Source organism: Triticum aestivum, chromosome 7D (assembly GCF_018294505.1).
Source record: "Triticum aestivum cultivar Chinese Spring chromosome 7D, IWGSC CS RefSeq v2.1, whole genome shotgun sequence".
In the NCBI taxonomy this organism is placed as follows: Eukaryota; Viridiplantae; Streptophyta; class Magnoliopsida; order Poales; family Poaceae; genus Triticum; species Triticum aestivum.
This window is the reverse complement of record NC_057814.1, coordinates 221551229-221563517: the sequence shown is the minus strand read 5'-3', so window position 1 is coordinate 221563517 and position 12289 is coordinate 221551229. Positions and strand designations below refer to the sequence as shown.

The window sequence follows — 12289 nt, the reverse complement described above, 5'->3', positions numbered from 1 at the left end:
TTAGACAAATGTATTACAAAGAGTACACATGTGGTCATCACAATAGACATATATAGATGTCTTACAATATTGCATCAAAAGACTTCGCAAGAAGTAAAACTAGAATTTCACTTCGGTAGAATCATGTGCCACGCCAGAACGTCGCCCACAATCGTCCTCCTCCACCGCTGAGGCAACGTTGAAGAAAGAGGGAAACTACCATTATGCCAAGATCTAGAGAAGCACATTTGCATACAAGAATGCTTTTCGAGCCGATGAACCGGACTGCCGCAAGCGACGAGACCGAGACTTTGTGGCACGTCGGCCGGGGTTCTTCCCCATGCCCGCTAGATCCCAACGCCGTCAACTTCATCCGACACGTTCGAAGAAGAAGAACACCGCTGCATGCCGGCATCCACACACCCCACAGCAAGACACCAAACACAACCGCAATGGCCGACACCAACGCCACCCGAGAGAGAGTTGAACGTCGACCATCAGACACAAACCTTACTGGATCCGAAGACCGGCAAGAAAACCAAGACACTTGCTCCTTGGTGTCGCCTATTAAAGCACCATCCGAGATGGAGGAAGAGCAGTAGCAAATTATTTCGACACGGTTGAGCCCACGATCAGTTGGTTGAAACCTGTCATGGAAGTTCAAAAATTGCCTCAAACAAAAAGTGGAAGTTCAAAATTCAACGGTTCCTTTTCCGAGACGAAGAGGCAGTCAGTCATCGAATGTTCATTTCATCACTAATAAAAACGATGTTCATTTAAAAATCAAGCTAAGCAATGGATCGCATTCTCTTCGACAAGAAATGATAGATGTTTTGTTTTTTGAAAAGGAAACGACACAAGCATGCCGTCGTCTTCCGATCTAGGGTTCCCCCTGAAGGTAGCAGATAGTGGTCTAGAACTTCTCCACGGCGATGCCTTCAAGAAGGGAACAACACCGAAGGGCGCCGCCATCACCGGCCTTGGCATCTAGCCAAGAGCAGGTTTTCACCCAGATCTGTTCGAAGAACTCCATCCAGCTTCATGTGCACGGATCGCTGCCTTCTTTGCCGGAGACTAGATCTGGGCCAGGGGTCCGAGATCTGCCGCCGCCTGCCGCCATGGCCGGCTCCCACGCTGCCCTTGCAGCCGTGGTGGCAGAGCCTCCGCCGGAGTTCCTCGAGCCACACATCGGTGACCAGGGACACGCCAGCCACCGCCGCCGATCAAGCCAAGTCAAGCCGGCTGCAGCACCGACGCCATCGCGACGAGCTACAACACCGTCGCTGGGCCACACCACCGTCTTCCGGCCTCGCGCCACCGGATCCACACGCGCCTGCCACCAGGAGCCCCGCCGATCCCGCGTCACCCACATGGAGCAGCCACCCCGCGCTGCTGAGATCCCGTGCAGGGGAAGGAGAGAAGAAGCCCCGCCGCCGTAAGCGCCGCGCACGGGCTTCGCCCGGCGGCGGCGAGGAGGGGGCTGGGACGAGGAGATCTAGAGGACCGGCAACGGATCTGGTCTCCCGTGACGCACGCGGGGAGCGCGTCGCGGGAGCAGAGGTGTACGTCCCTAAAATTTGGGGAGAATTTCACTTCCCCGGCATCTGCACCAACTAGGAATGCATACGGCCTTTTATGTATGAGTACTAGGATTTTTAATCTCGGTTACGCACCAAGCCTAGTCCTCAATAAATGCGTGAGTACCAGGAAAGCCTGGTCCTCAAGAATAAATAGGAACCTAAAAATTGATAGATGTGGCATATAGAAAGTAAAACATGCTGGATTAACACGATTTTCCACTTCTCCTCTTCGCATTATCATAAATAAACACTTTTTGGATCTTTGTTACTCAAGAAACCAAAACGAATAACCAAAGCATATTAACAACACTAGCCTCACTTCTGAAAATCATAAGACTAGCTAGCTGATACACATTAGAGTAGACACTTAGGCTTCACTTGGACTCGTCGATCTGCAGTGAACCTCTGCAAGGAAAGACTCCTGCTTGCCCGAGCAGCACGTACCTCTCTCCCTAGCTTGAACAAACTAATGAAGAACATTGTACTACTACTTTTTTTTTAGTAGTTTGGATTGCTTATCATATATGCCACATGGTAACAATGTACTACTACTAAGCACGTATTACCTACATGTATTTACATTTACTGTGATTACCTTACGTTCATGGCCAGTTTTACAGTTTTTTCACATGTGTTAACTTCGTCACCGGCCGGAGGACAGCGCGGGGAAGTACTCCTGGCTGTTGTTTGGTGCCGAGGGCGGCCGCCGGAAGCTGTCGTAGGATGTCTCCTGCGTCGCGCGCGTCGATGAACCATTGCCTGTGCCGACGAAGCTGCCACCGCTGCTCGTCGTCATCTCGATGTCGCTCAGGCTGAAGTGCGCCGCTCCCCCTTCCGGCGGCCACACGAAGCTTGGCTTGAACAGCGGCACCTCCGGCGGCGGCGCCTTCTTGGACACGATCTGCAGCACCTCCGGCATGGTGGGCCTGTCCCCGGGGTTGGGGCTGCTGCACGCCAGCCCGAGGAGCAGCAGCCTGGCGGCCTCGTCGGCGTCGTACCCCGCCGTGCCGAGGTCCTGGTCCACCGCCCCGACCAGCGCGCCGCGGCCGTGCATCGGCCACACGAAGTCCACCAGCAGCGGGCAGCTGGCGTCGCCGAGCAGCGCGTAGCGGCCCGTGACGACCTCCAGCACGAGCGCGCCGAAGGCGAACACGTCCGTCTGGCTCGTGGCCTTGTGCCCCACGGAGTACTCCGGCGCGATGTACCCGCGCGTGCCGGCGACGCCGATGTCGGTGAAGGAGCTCCGGTCGAAGTCGATGACGCGGGCGAGGCCGAAGTCCCCGAGGCGGGCGGAGAAGGACGTGTCCAGCATGACGTTGCTGGCCTTGATGTCGCGGTGGAGCACCGTGCGGCCGTACTCGTGGTGCACGTAGTGGAGGCCCGAGGCGACGTCGGCGACTATGCCGTAGCGGCTCGCCCAGCTGAGCGGCGCCGCCCGCGCCTCCTGGACGCCCCCGCGTCGGAAGAGGTGCTGGTCGAGGCTCCCGTTGGGCATGTACTCGTACACCAGCAGCAGTTGCCCTTTCTTGTAACACCAACCTGCACCAAAAATGCAAGCACACGTTCAGAACCAATAATCCACGAGTATTTTTGTTGCACGTTGGTCGTAGAAAATTCAAAGAGACTAGAAATATAACTACATTTGATCAGTCATGTTTCGTGCAACAACTAACAAGTGACAATGCTACGTTTGGTAGCGCGTTAACGATTGCATAAACGCGTTATGATCTGAATAGAGTACTGGCCTCTACTCCATTACTTGGACTTGTCAAGGGAAGCAGCAAAACTAACTAGAGAATGGTTGATTGGGACTAAACCATCATTTTCCTAGTCAAGTCTCGGCTGATAAACAATGATCATGTAATTAAGCGAGGGATTCATGCACATACCAATGAGGGGCACGATGTTTTTGTGGCGAAGGCGGTTGATGATGTCCACCTCCTTGACGAAGTCCTCGACGCACCTGGCGTCATCCCGGATGAACTTCTTCACGGCGACCTCCGTCGGCTCCGTCTGGCCCTGCTCGGCGTCAGCGGGGAGCGTCCCCTTGTACACGACGCCGTAACCTCCTTTCCCCAGCCGCAGCCGCTCGTCGAAGTTCTTGGTCGCCTTCCTCAGCATCTCGTACGAGAACTCCCTCGGCATCCCCGGGAGGTGGCTCAGCGTGTGCCCCAGCCGCGTCTGGGTCCTCTGTATCTGCCGCCTCGCCCGCGACATCCTGGCCAGGAAGAAGGCGGCAATGGCGGTGGCGACCACGGCGATGGACACGAAGACGGCGACGAGGATTATCCACTCCTTCTTCTCCTTCTTGGGGAAGGTCTCGATTGACAGGCTCCACTCCAGGATGCAGTTGAGCTCGAAGGTGGCGCCGGTGGAAGCCGAGAAGCCGATGTACGCCTGCTCGGGGACGTGCTCGCTGAGGTCCAGCGGGCTGGTCAGGACGGGGATCGCCGGCTTCGGTTTCCCCTTCCCGCCCATGTACACCGTGACACGCCGGCCCACGCCGTCGTACTCGATCCAGACGGTGTAGTTGGCGGACGTCTGGGCGTTGGTGGCGATGGTGATGTTGAAGTCGGCGAGGTTGGCCGTGGCGTTGGACACGACGCTGCCGATGTCGAGGCCGACGTGGTTATCGCTCGGGTCGTGGCTCTGATTGAAGGTGTCGAACTCGATCGCCACGAAACGGTTCTTGGACGGGCCGGCGGCCTGCAGCGTGGCGTTGGTGAGGCCGAGGAACCCGCCGTGGCTGCCGGGAGGCGGCTTCTCGAGCGAGGGCGCGATGACGAACGCCAGGCCCTCGCCGGGGACCGCCTTGTCGTAGAACACGTTCATGGAGAAGGTGCTGTTGAACGACACGACACGGACGCGCGGAGGCTGCGGCCGCGGCGCACGGCGGGTGCCGGTGTGGACCTCGTCGTCGGGGAGGGTGTGCCAGATCGTGAAGGGCTGCTTGAGGAGGACGGAGCCGGACTTGTTGACGAGGTAGGCGTCGTTGTTGCGGGCGTCCGGCGTGAGCTGGAGCGCGCCGCCGTTGATGCTGGCGTCCTTGAGCACCTGCAGGGTGTCCGTGTCGCTCCGGTCGAAGGAAGCGTACGGGCCGTAGCTCCTCACCACCACCTGCTCCTCCAGCTCCCGCAGCGGCCGCTGCTCCCTCGCGCTGCAGACGAAGGCGGCGCAGAGCCAGAGAAACAGCACGGCGACGAGGCAGCTGGCGCCGAAGCGCCGCAGAGAGTCGTGGTGCGCCATGGTGGAGAGAGCGACTGTGGTTGTGTGGAGCGGGTGAGGGAGGGAGGGAGGATCCACGGTGTAGCCCGTGCCGGCTCTATATATGTTGCGGCATGGGTGCGAGTTGGTGGTGCGGGCCGGGCAAAGGGAAGGCGCACGGGAAATTCCTCCCTCCCTGCCGATCACGGCCTGACCGGGAAGGCAGAGCTCATGGCATCGTCGGGGAAACGTGGAGTACAGCGACGGCGTACGGCCAGTTGACATATTTAAATGCATGTGTGGGAAAATGGCTGGGTGCTCGGTCTAACTGTAGAGTTTCCCAGCTTTTTCTGCGCGTCCAAAAAAACATTACTAGATTTGTGTCTCGCGGTATGGATGGTTTCAGTCAAATTTTTCAAAAATAATTGTCTATTATAAAAATTCACGGAAGTATTTTAAATATAATAAAATTTATATCGAGATTCCAAGACCAGCGCCCTGGGTTGAACCTTTGCATAGATATGAAGCACCTTACATCAGATCACGATTTTTTTAAAAAAGGAGGATGACCCCCGGCCTCTGCATCTGGGCGATGCATACGGCCACTTTATTAATTATTCTCACAAGATCTTACAAAGTCATACAACAGCAAGACTAAAGCCACTTTCTAAGCAACAACTGTCGCTACACCTATCCAATCCATGAAGGGGCGCTGATAGTCTGGGCCTAATACCAAACAGACATCGCAGCCAAACCTAAACATCTAAGACCCGAGGTCCCAACCAGGACGCCTGCCGGGTATGGGATACCTACCAGTCCGGCGCACTCCTCAACCAGGACGCCTGCCGGGTATGAGGCCGCCGCAGCCACCTGCCATCAAACCATCTTCAGAGCTGTACTGTTGCATCAACCTTGCACGGTCTAGCTACCGTCGACGCCACCACGACGCCAGACAGCTCCACCGCTCTGCGCTCGTCCATCCCGAGGTGGACACTCTGAAAGATCTGTCGTGCGTAGCACCTGCCGACTAGGCATGACTCAGCGTAGCACCTGTCGGCCAGGCATGACTTGACATCTCTTACCAGACGCATCTGACGCAGTTAGAACGCCGCTCCTCCTGCCAACCTCCACACCATTGCCGCTGCTGGAGCTGACACACGAAGCCCTTCACCCATAGCAACTCCCCGAACGCCCAAGCCTCCCAAGACGGCGCCTCCATGGAGGTTACGACGCAAAGGGCACCGCCGCCGTCCAATCCAAGACGGATTTTGGACTTTCGTCCGGGAACGGGACGGAGGTGGATAGGAGGGACCTCGACTTCGCCATCAAGATGGGTAACGACGTCAAAGCCGTCGCCGATGCCGGGCCGAGCTAGCCGACCAAAGTTTCCTCCGGTCCTCTTCCTGTACCACCAATCTCCATCTGCTTTGGATCTGGCAGCAGCCAAGACCCGAAAACTCCAGAGAGGGAAGCACCATAAGGCTCAACACCTCCGGCGTAGATCCATCCAGGCGCCGGATCAAAAGACCCGACCTGGTCAGCGACGAAAGCCACCATCCTGCGCCGGCCGACGACGATCAGGCACCGGATCCAGAAGGATCGGACCCGAGACCGACGGCGCACGCGACCACCAGATCCAGCGGCCGCACCACGCCGCGAGCACGAACCCCAACCGCCGGCGCGCTGCGCACGTCGCGGCCAGGATCCATCTGCAGCGCCGCCGCACCCCGCAAAAGTACGGCGCCTCCTCTCGAACGGCCGTCCCGCGCCAGCCCATTCGGGGGAAGGAGAAGGGAGCCCCGCCGCCGCCCCTGCCGGCCTGGCTTCGCCCGGCGGCGCTGCTGGCGGCGGCGAGGATGGAGGAGATGCGGGGGAGTCCGGGCGCCGGCGGCTAGGGTTTCCCCCTGGTCGCCCGCGGGGGCGACCCGAGGGGTACCAGCGACTGGTGTGTAACGAACCCAATCACATTAGATCACGATATATGTCGAGAAACCCTAACCACACCGTTCCAAGGAGACGGCAGAACTGTACGCCGGAGCTCCATTGACTACGTCCGAATGGACAAACTCGAGGGGGGTCGAAACTCAAAAGACTAAGTCGAAGAAGAAGCGCCCGCATTCACCCAAGCGCCGCACTCAAAATTCATTTTTTTTAAAAGGGGGGAGCACTCAAAATTCATAATCTAAACTACTAACCGAGCGGAGGCACCGGGATTTACCTCCCGCCACCGGCCGTCGGAGGAGCATACAGAGGAGAGGTGAATTCATGGGCTCGTCGGTGAAGTCTCGATAGGAAGGATTAACCTAGCCGTCTAGGGTTAGGAGAGAGAAAGGAGAGAAAGTTGTAAGAACGCCTCATGGTTTTAGTCATATTCGCGAACAGACATCCGGGTCGCCGTCGCTGGTGCGTGGGATCCTGCAAGTTACGACGACGTAGGCAGGTGAGGTCCCGCTGAGTTGATCCAGGCACACCCTGCCTCGATCTGTTTTGGAACTTTGCCCGTGACCTGAACATACACGCCCAGCCGGTCGTCGCCGTCTTTTTGTTTAGCCGCAGCCAGCTCGGATGCGTGTGAACCCGCGCTGAAATGGGGTAGTGCCGCCGAGGCTAGCTCAATTTGAATAGTGTCTATTTTTCTTTGCTAGCATGGAACGGGTGCTACATTGCTATCTTCCCTATCTACTGTCCCTGGAACGAACTCATTCAACTTTTATATAGGAGTATGAACTTTTGGTGCATTTGGAAATTTCTTGTCCTTCCAAGAAATTAGATTTGATGAATCAAGGCCACGCTGCACGCAAGTTTGACTCGCGTCGCGTGGGATGCCGTCGAACGGTGTCCACCTTCTTCCAATATGTGGTCAGCGTTTGCCATTTAATCCGATCCTGCCGTCACCAGGAACACACATGTTCCCTTTGATTATTGCTCTGCGGCTTCAGTGCTGTCCTCTCCTGCATAAGATGTTGCATTGACCATCTGGGTTTAAGTGATAGGAATTACACCGGTGATGAGCGCATGATCTTGCGGTTAAACTTTTATTGCGATCGGTATCCAGCATATACCAATCTTTAGGGGCGCTACGTCAAAATGTTCAGTTGTACAACTAGCATTGTTATTAGACAAGTGCCTTCCATGCTTCAGTCTAAATTTTGTCTAACCCTTGCTTTCTCAAAAAAAAAAGTCTAACCCATGCAGAACTTTTTTTTGCGAGAAAACTTCTGACTTATTCATCTTCAATCATGACAATACAACGAACATCAGAAATAATAAAAATTACACCCAAATTCGTAGACAGCCTAGTGACGACTGCAAGCACTGAAGCGAGCCGAAGGCGCGCCGCTGTCATCGCCCCTCCCTTACCAGAGCCGGGCAAAACTTGTTGTAGTCGACTGTGGGGAAGTCGTTATGTTAAGACCCCATAGGACCAGCGCACCAGAATAGCAACCACCGCCGTTGAAGAGTGACATAGATCAGAAGGATCGAACTTGAAGACGCACGAACGTAGACGAACTGCAATCAGATCCGAACAAATCCACCAAGGACAGATCCGCCGGAGACACGCATATCCACTGACGATACTAGACGCACCACCAGGACAGAGTCTAGGCGGGTAGTACCTTATTCCATCTTCAGGGAGGCGCCGCCATCTCTCTTCCTGAGCAGAGCACAAACCCTAACAAAACTCGAAGGAACATCTAAAGACGGGGCCCTCCCGCCGGCAAGGGCCAGGATCCACCACGCCATCATGGCCCTAAGGCCAGTGAAGACAAGGCGGATCGGCGGCAGCGCTGGCGGGAGGCAGAGCAAACCCAAGGCTTTTTTGGGGAGAGGCGGCTGCTTGGGCAACTTTCTATTTTAACCCGTGGAGAACTTGACAACTTATTCCATGGAGGATGCGTATACATAATTTAAATAGAAGATTATCCTGGCTGAACACTCAAATCCTATCGAACCTGCATGGGACTTCCTCTTTGAAGAAAAATGCATGGGACTTTCTCTGGCTTTGAGTTTATCCAGGATTGCCAAGTCTTGACATTGAACTAATCCCTTCACATTAATCCCCTTTCTTTCGTCTTGCGCCAATTTCCGTGTGATGTCATAGCATACGCTGACAGCACGCACGGATTAAAATACTTGTGCGAAGTTTCCTCTGATATTTGGAGATAATGTGTAATTTATTCACGTTGATAAGACATAGATTGTTGTTGGCTTGTTCTTCGTACAGGTACCTCCCATCATTTCAGGGAATCATACTCATTTTCTGTATAATAAAGCAGGAGGGTTATTTGTTTGGTCAAGTACGCTCTGTCACCGGTTGCAGATATTTTTTGGCCAGGCTAAACATGCATTGTACAGAAAATGGAACAGGAGTACACATTACAGGAATCAGCCGGCCTCCTCAATGTGAAATAAGGAGCTTCGTCCATTTCGGCCAGCAAGCGCAGGTAGTCAAGTCGTCCAATCGTCCGATTCGCTAGTAGCAGGCCCATGCAAGGAACCTCCCGAGTCCAAGCTGCACAAAAGTCCCTCGGCGAATCACAGAGCACATGGTCAATGCTCTGTATTTCTCTCTGTATTATACTATTATTAGTGTAATAACAGTTTGGACGACATGCTAGCGACCGGTAAGTTATATATATTCTCTGATTATTTTTTTGGCTTGAAAACCATGAATCGGGTCTGAAGAGATGGATTCGACTCCTCTCCGATGGCGCTCCCTGAGGCGGCCGCAACGGCGATTGCGGGGGCGACGCCCCCGGCCACCACGGGCTCCCCCGCCTCCCCCGCCCTGCCCGCCGGCGCTCCTCTGCTAGCCGGCACCGTCCGCCTCCCGCCTCTCCGCCCTTCGCCCCCTCATCCCGCCTCGCTGTCCTCCCCTCCTCTGCCCCTGTCCGCCACAGCAGCGACGCGTGCTGGTAGTTGGACTGACTGGGCGGCTGAGGAGGTCCGGCTGGACGCTGCAGCCGTTGCCGCCGGGCTCCCCCGGCCCCTGCGCCGCTTCGGTGACGGGTTGGCGGCGGTGGTGGAGTCCGCCGAGTCCGAGACTGCCTCGACGCTTTCCCCTCCCCTCCCCCTTCTCCTTCCCTTGTGGGTGTGGCCTGTTGCCCACCACGCACCACCTTCCCCGCCGCCGCAGGGCGCCGGCCGTCAGGCTGGTCGTCGCGGCCGTGGGGCCCGAGCTTGAGCTTGGGGGGTGGCCGGTCGGTCGGAGCTGGGACGGGCGGCGCTCTCATGGCGTCTTTCTCCTTCGCCGAGTCCGGCGAACGCGCCCGTGCCGGCTGCTGGCCCTTTGGCTTGCTCGGCGGCGCCCGGCGTGGTCCTCCGCGACCACAAATTCCGGCCCTTTCGGCCTTCTGCGGAGGCTCCGGGCGGCGCCCCGCCGGCGGCGGCGGCCTGGCTCTCTAGGGGGAAACCCTATCCCCTCCCCTCCCTCGGTTGGGTAGTGGGTTGTGCCTAGGAGGGCCGGCTGGGCTAGTGGAAGGGCGCGGAGATCCTGGGCCTTCCCGTGTGCCCCCAGAGGGGCCTGCCCATGCTGGGCCGCCTTTCCCCCTGGCCTCTGCTGCCTGGCCTGATTTAGGTCGCCTCCCTGCCTTCCCGCTAGGGCTTGACCCGTCTCGCATCCTCCTCGCCTCGGCTCCCTCCCTCCCGCCGCCGCCGCAGTCTTCCCCTACCCCGCCCCGTCCCTCCCGTGCTTCCTCTCCGTTCCCGCCCGCCATGGCCCGCGAGCAGGGTGATGGCGCTCCTCGGCCCAAGCGTCGTGCCGAGGGTCGGGATGGAGGGGCCGCTCAAGCTCCACGCTGGCCCTCCCGGATGGTGCCCGCTGGGAAGCCGTGCTGCGCGAGTCAATTCACAAGGGCAAGGGGGCTGCATCCGATGCTGGAGGTGGGTGGCATGGCGCTGGCCCGCGGGATCGCTCTTCGGAGTAGTGGCGCGGCCGCGGCCGCGACCGGGACCGCCGTTCTCCGGCTCGCTCGGGCCGCTCGGATGCGTCTGTAAGTGCATCTAGTGCCACCCCTAGTTGGTTTTGGAGTATGGACGACAAACCTGGTTGAGGGACGAATGTGTTTGTGAGAATTGCAGGATAACATAGGTAGTAGTCCCTCATTGATTCGGTTTACCTACCGGAGATGACCCCTAAAAATGTGTGAAGACATTGAAGACAATGGTGGTATGTGAAGATATTCACAACGAAGATTATGACTCGAGAAGACATTCACGTGAAGCCTATGGAGTGCAAAGACATAGTTGTTTCGTAGTTTCCTTTTCTTCTTTGTTGTGACGCCCCCGATTCAATCGTACACTAATCATGCACGCAAACGTGTACGATCAAGATCAGGGACTCACGGGAAGATATCACAACACAACTCTAAAAACATAAATAGGTCATACAAGCATCATATTACAAGCCAGGGGTCTCGAGGGCTCGAATACAAGAGCTCGATCATAGACGAGTCAGCGGAAGCAACAATATCTGAGTACAGACATAAGTTAAACAAGTTGCCATAAGATGGCTAGCACAAACTGGGATACAGATCGAAAGAGGCGCAGGCCTCCTGCCTGGGATCCTCCTAAACTACTCCTGGTCGTCGTCAGCGGCCTGCACGTAGTAGTAGGCAGCTCCGGTGTAGTAGGAGTCGTCGTCGACGGTGGCGTCTGGCTCCTGGGCTCCAGCATCTGGTTGCGACAACAAGGAAGAAAGGAAAAGGGGAAAAGGGGGAGAAAAGCAACCGTGAGTACTCATCCAAAGTACTTGCAAGCAAGGATCTACACTACATATGCATGGGTATCTGTGTAAAGGGGCAATATCAGTGGACTGAACTGCAGAATGCCAGAATAAGAGGGGGATAGCTAGTCCTGTCGAAGACTGTGCTTCTGGCAGTCTCTATCTTGCAACATGTAGAAGAGAGTAGATGGTAAGTTCACCAAGTATCATCGCATAGCATAATCCTACCCGGCGATCCTCCCCTCATCGCTCTGTGTGAGAGCGATCACCGGGTTATATCTGGCACTTGGAAGGGTGTGTTTTATTGAGTAGCCGGTTCTAGTTGTCATAAGGTCAAGGTACAACTCCGGGTCGCCTGTTACCGTAGACACGGCTATTCGAATAGATCAACTTCCCTGCAGGGGTGCACCACATTACCCGACACGCTCGATCCCTATGGCCGCGCACACTTTCCTGGGTCATGTCCGGCCTCGGGAGATCAACACATCGCAGCCCTACCTAGACTCAACAGAGAGGTCAGCACGCCGGTCTAAATCCTATGCGCGCAGGTGTCTGGGCCCATCACCCATTGCACACCTGCACGTTGCGTACGCGGCCGGAAGCAGACCTAGCCCCCTTAATACAAGCGTGGGCTTACGGTCCAATGCGGCGCGCGCCGCTCAGTCGCTGAAGTCAAAAAGAGATTCGGCTGATACCACGACGCCGGTTGCCCATATCTTGTCCCACGTGGCGGTTAGTGCGTATAAGGTCAACGACCCAACTCAGATCAAATACCAAGATCTCGTTAAGCGTGTTATTATGA

At 56.3% G+C, this 12289-nt stretch overlaps 1 protein-coding gene across 1 annotated transcript; it reads right to left on the bottom strand.

Moving 5' to 3' along the window:
• Positions 1-1799: 1799 nt before the first annotated feature.
• On the bottom strand, positions 1800-4837 carry LOC123168906 (probable L-type lectin-domain containing receptor kinase S.5). Its single transcript, XM_044586766.1, has 2 exons — positions 3449-4837; positions 1800-3098 (listed from the first exon to the last, which is right to left on the bottom strand). Exons 1-2 carry the CDS (start codon positions 4803-4805, stop codon positions 2203-2205), a joined length of 2253 nt encoding a protein of 750 aa, XP_044442701.1. The 5' UTR covers positions 4806-4837; the 3' UTR covers positions 1800-2202.
• Between the last annotated feature and the right edge of the window lie 7452 nt (positions 4838-12289).

Bases quoted from the DNA above. Each gene is read 5' to 3' on its own strand.
- LOC123168906 (XM_044586766.1), bottom strand. From the start codon at position 4,805: ATGGCGCACCACGACTCTCTGCGGCGCTTCGGCGCCAGCTGCCTCGTC. The intron at 3,099-3,448 runs GTATGTGCATGA...TTTTTGGTGCAG, and splicing joins AAACATCGTGCCCCTCATTG to GTTGGTGTTACAAGAAAGGG.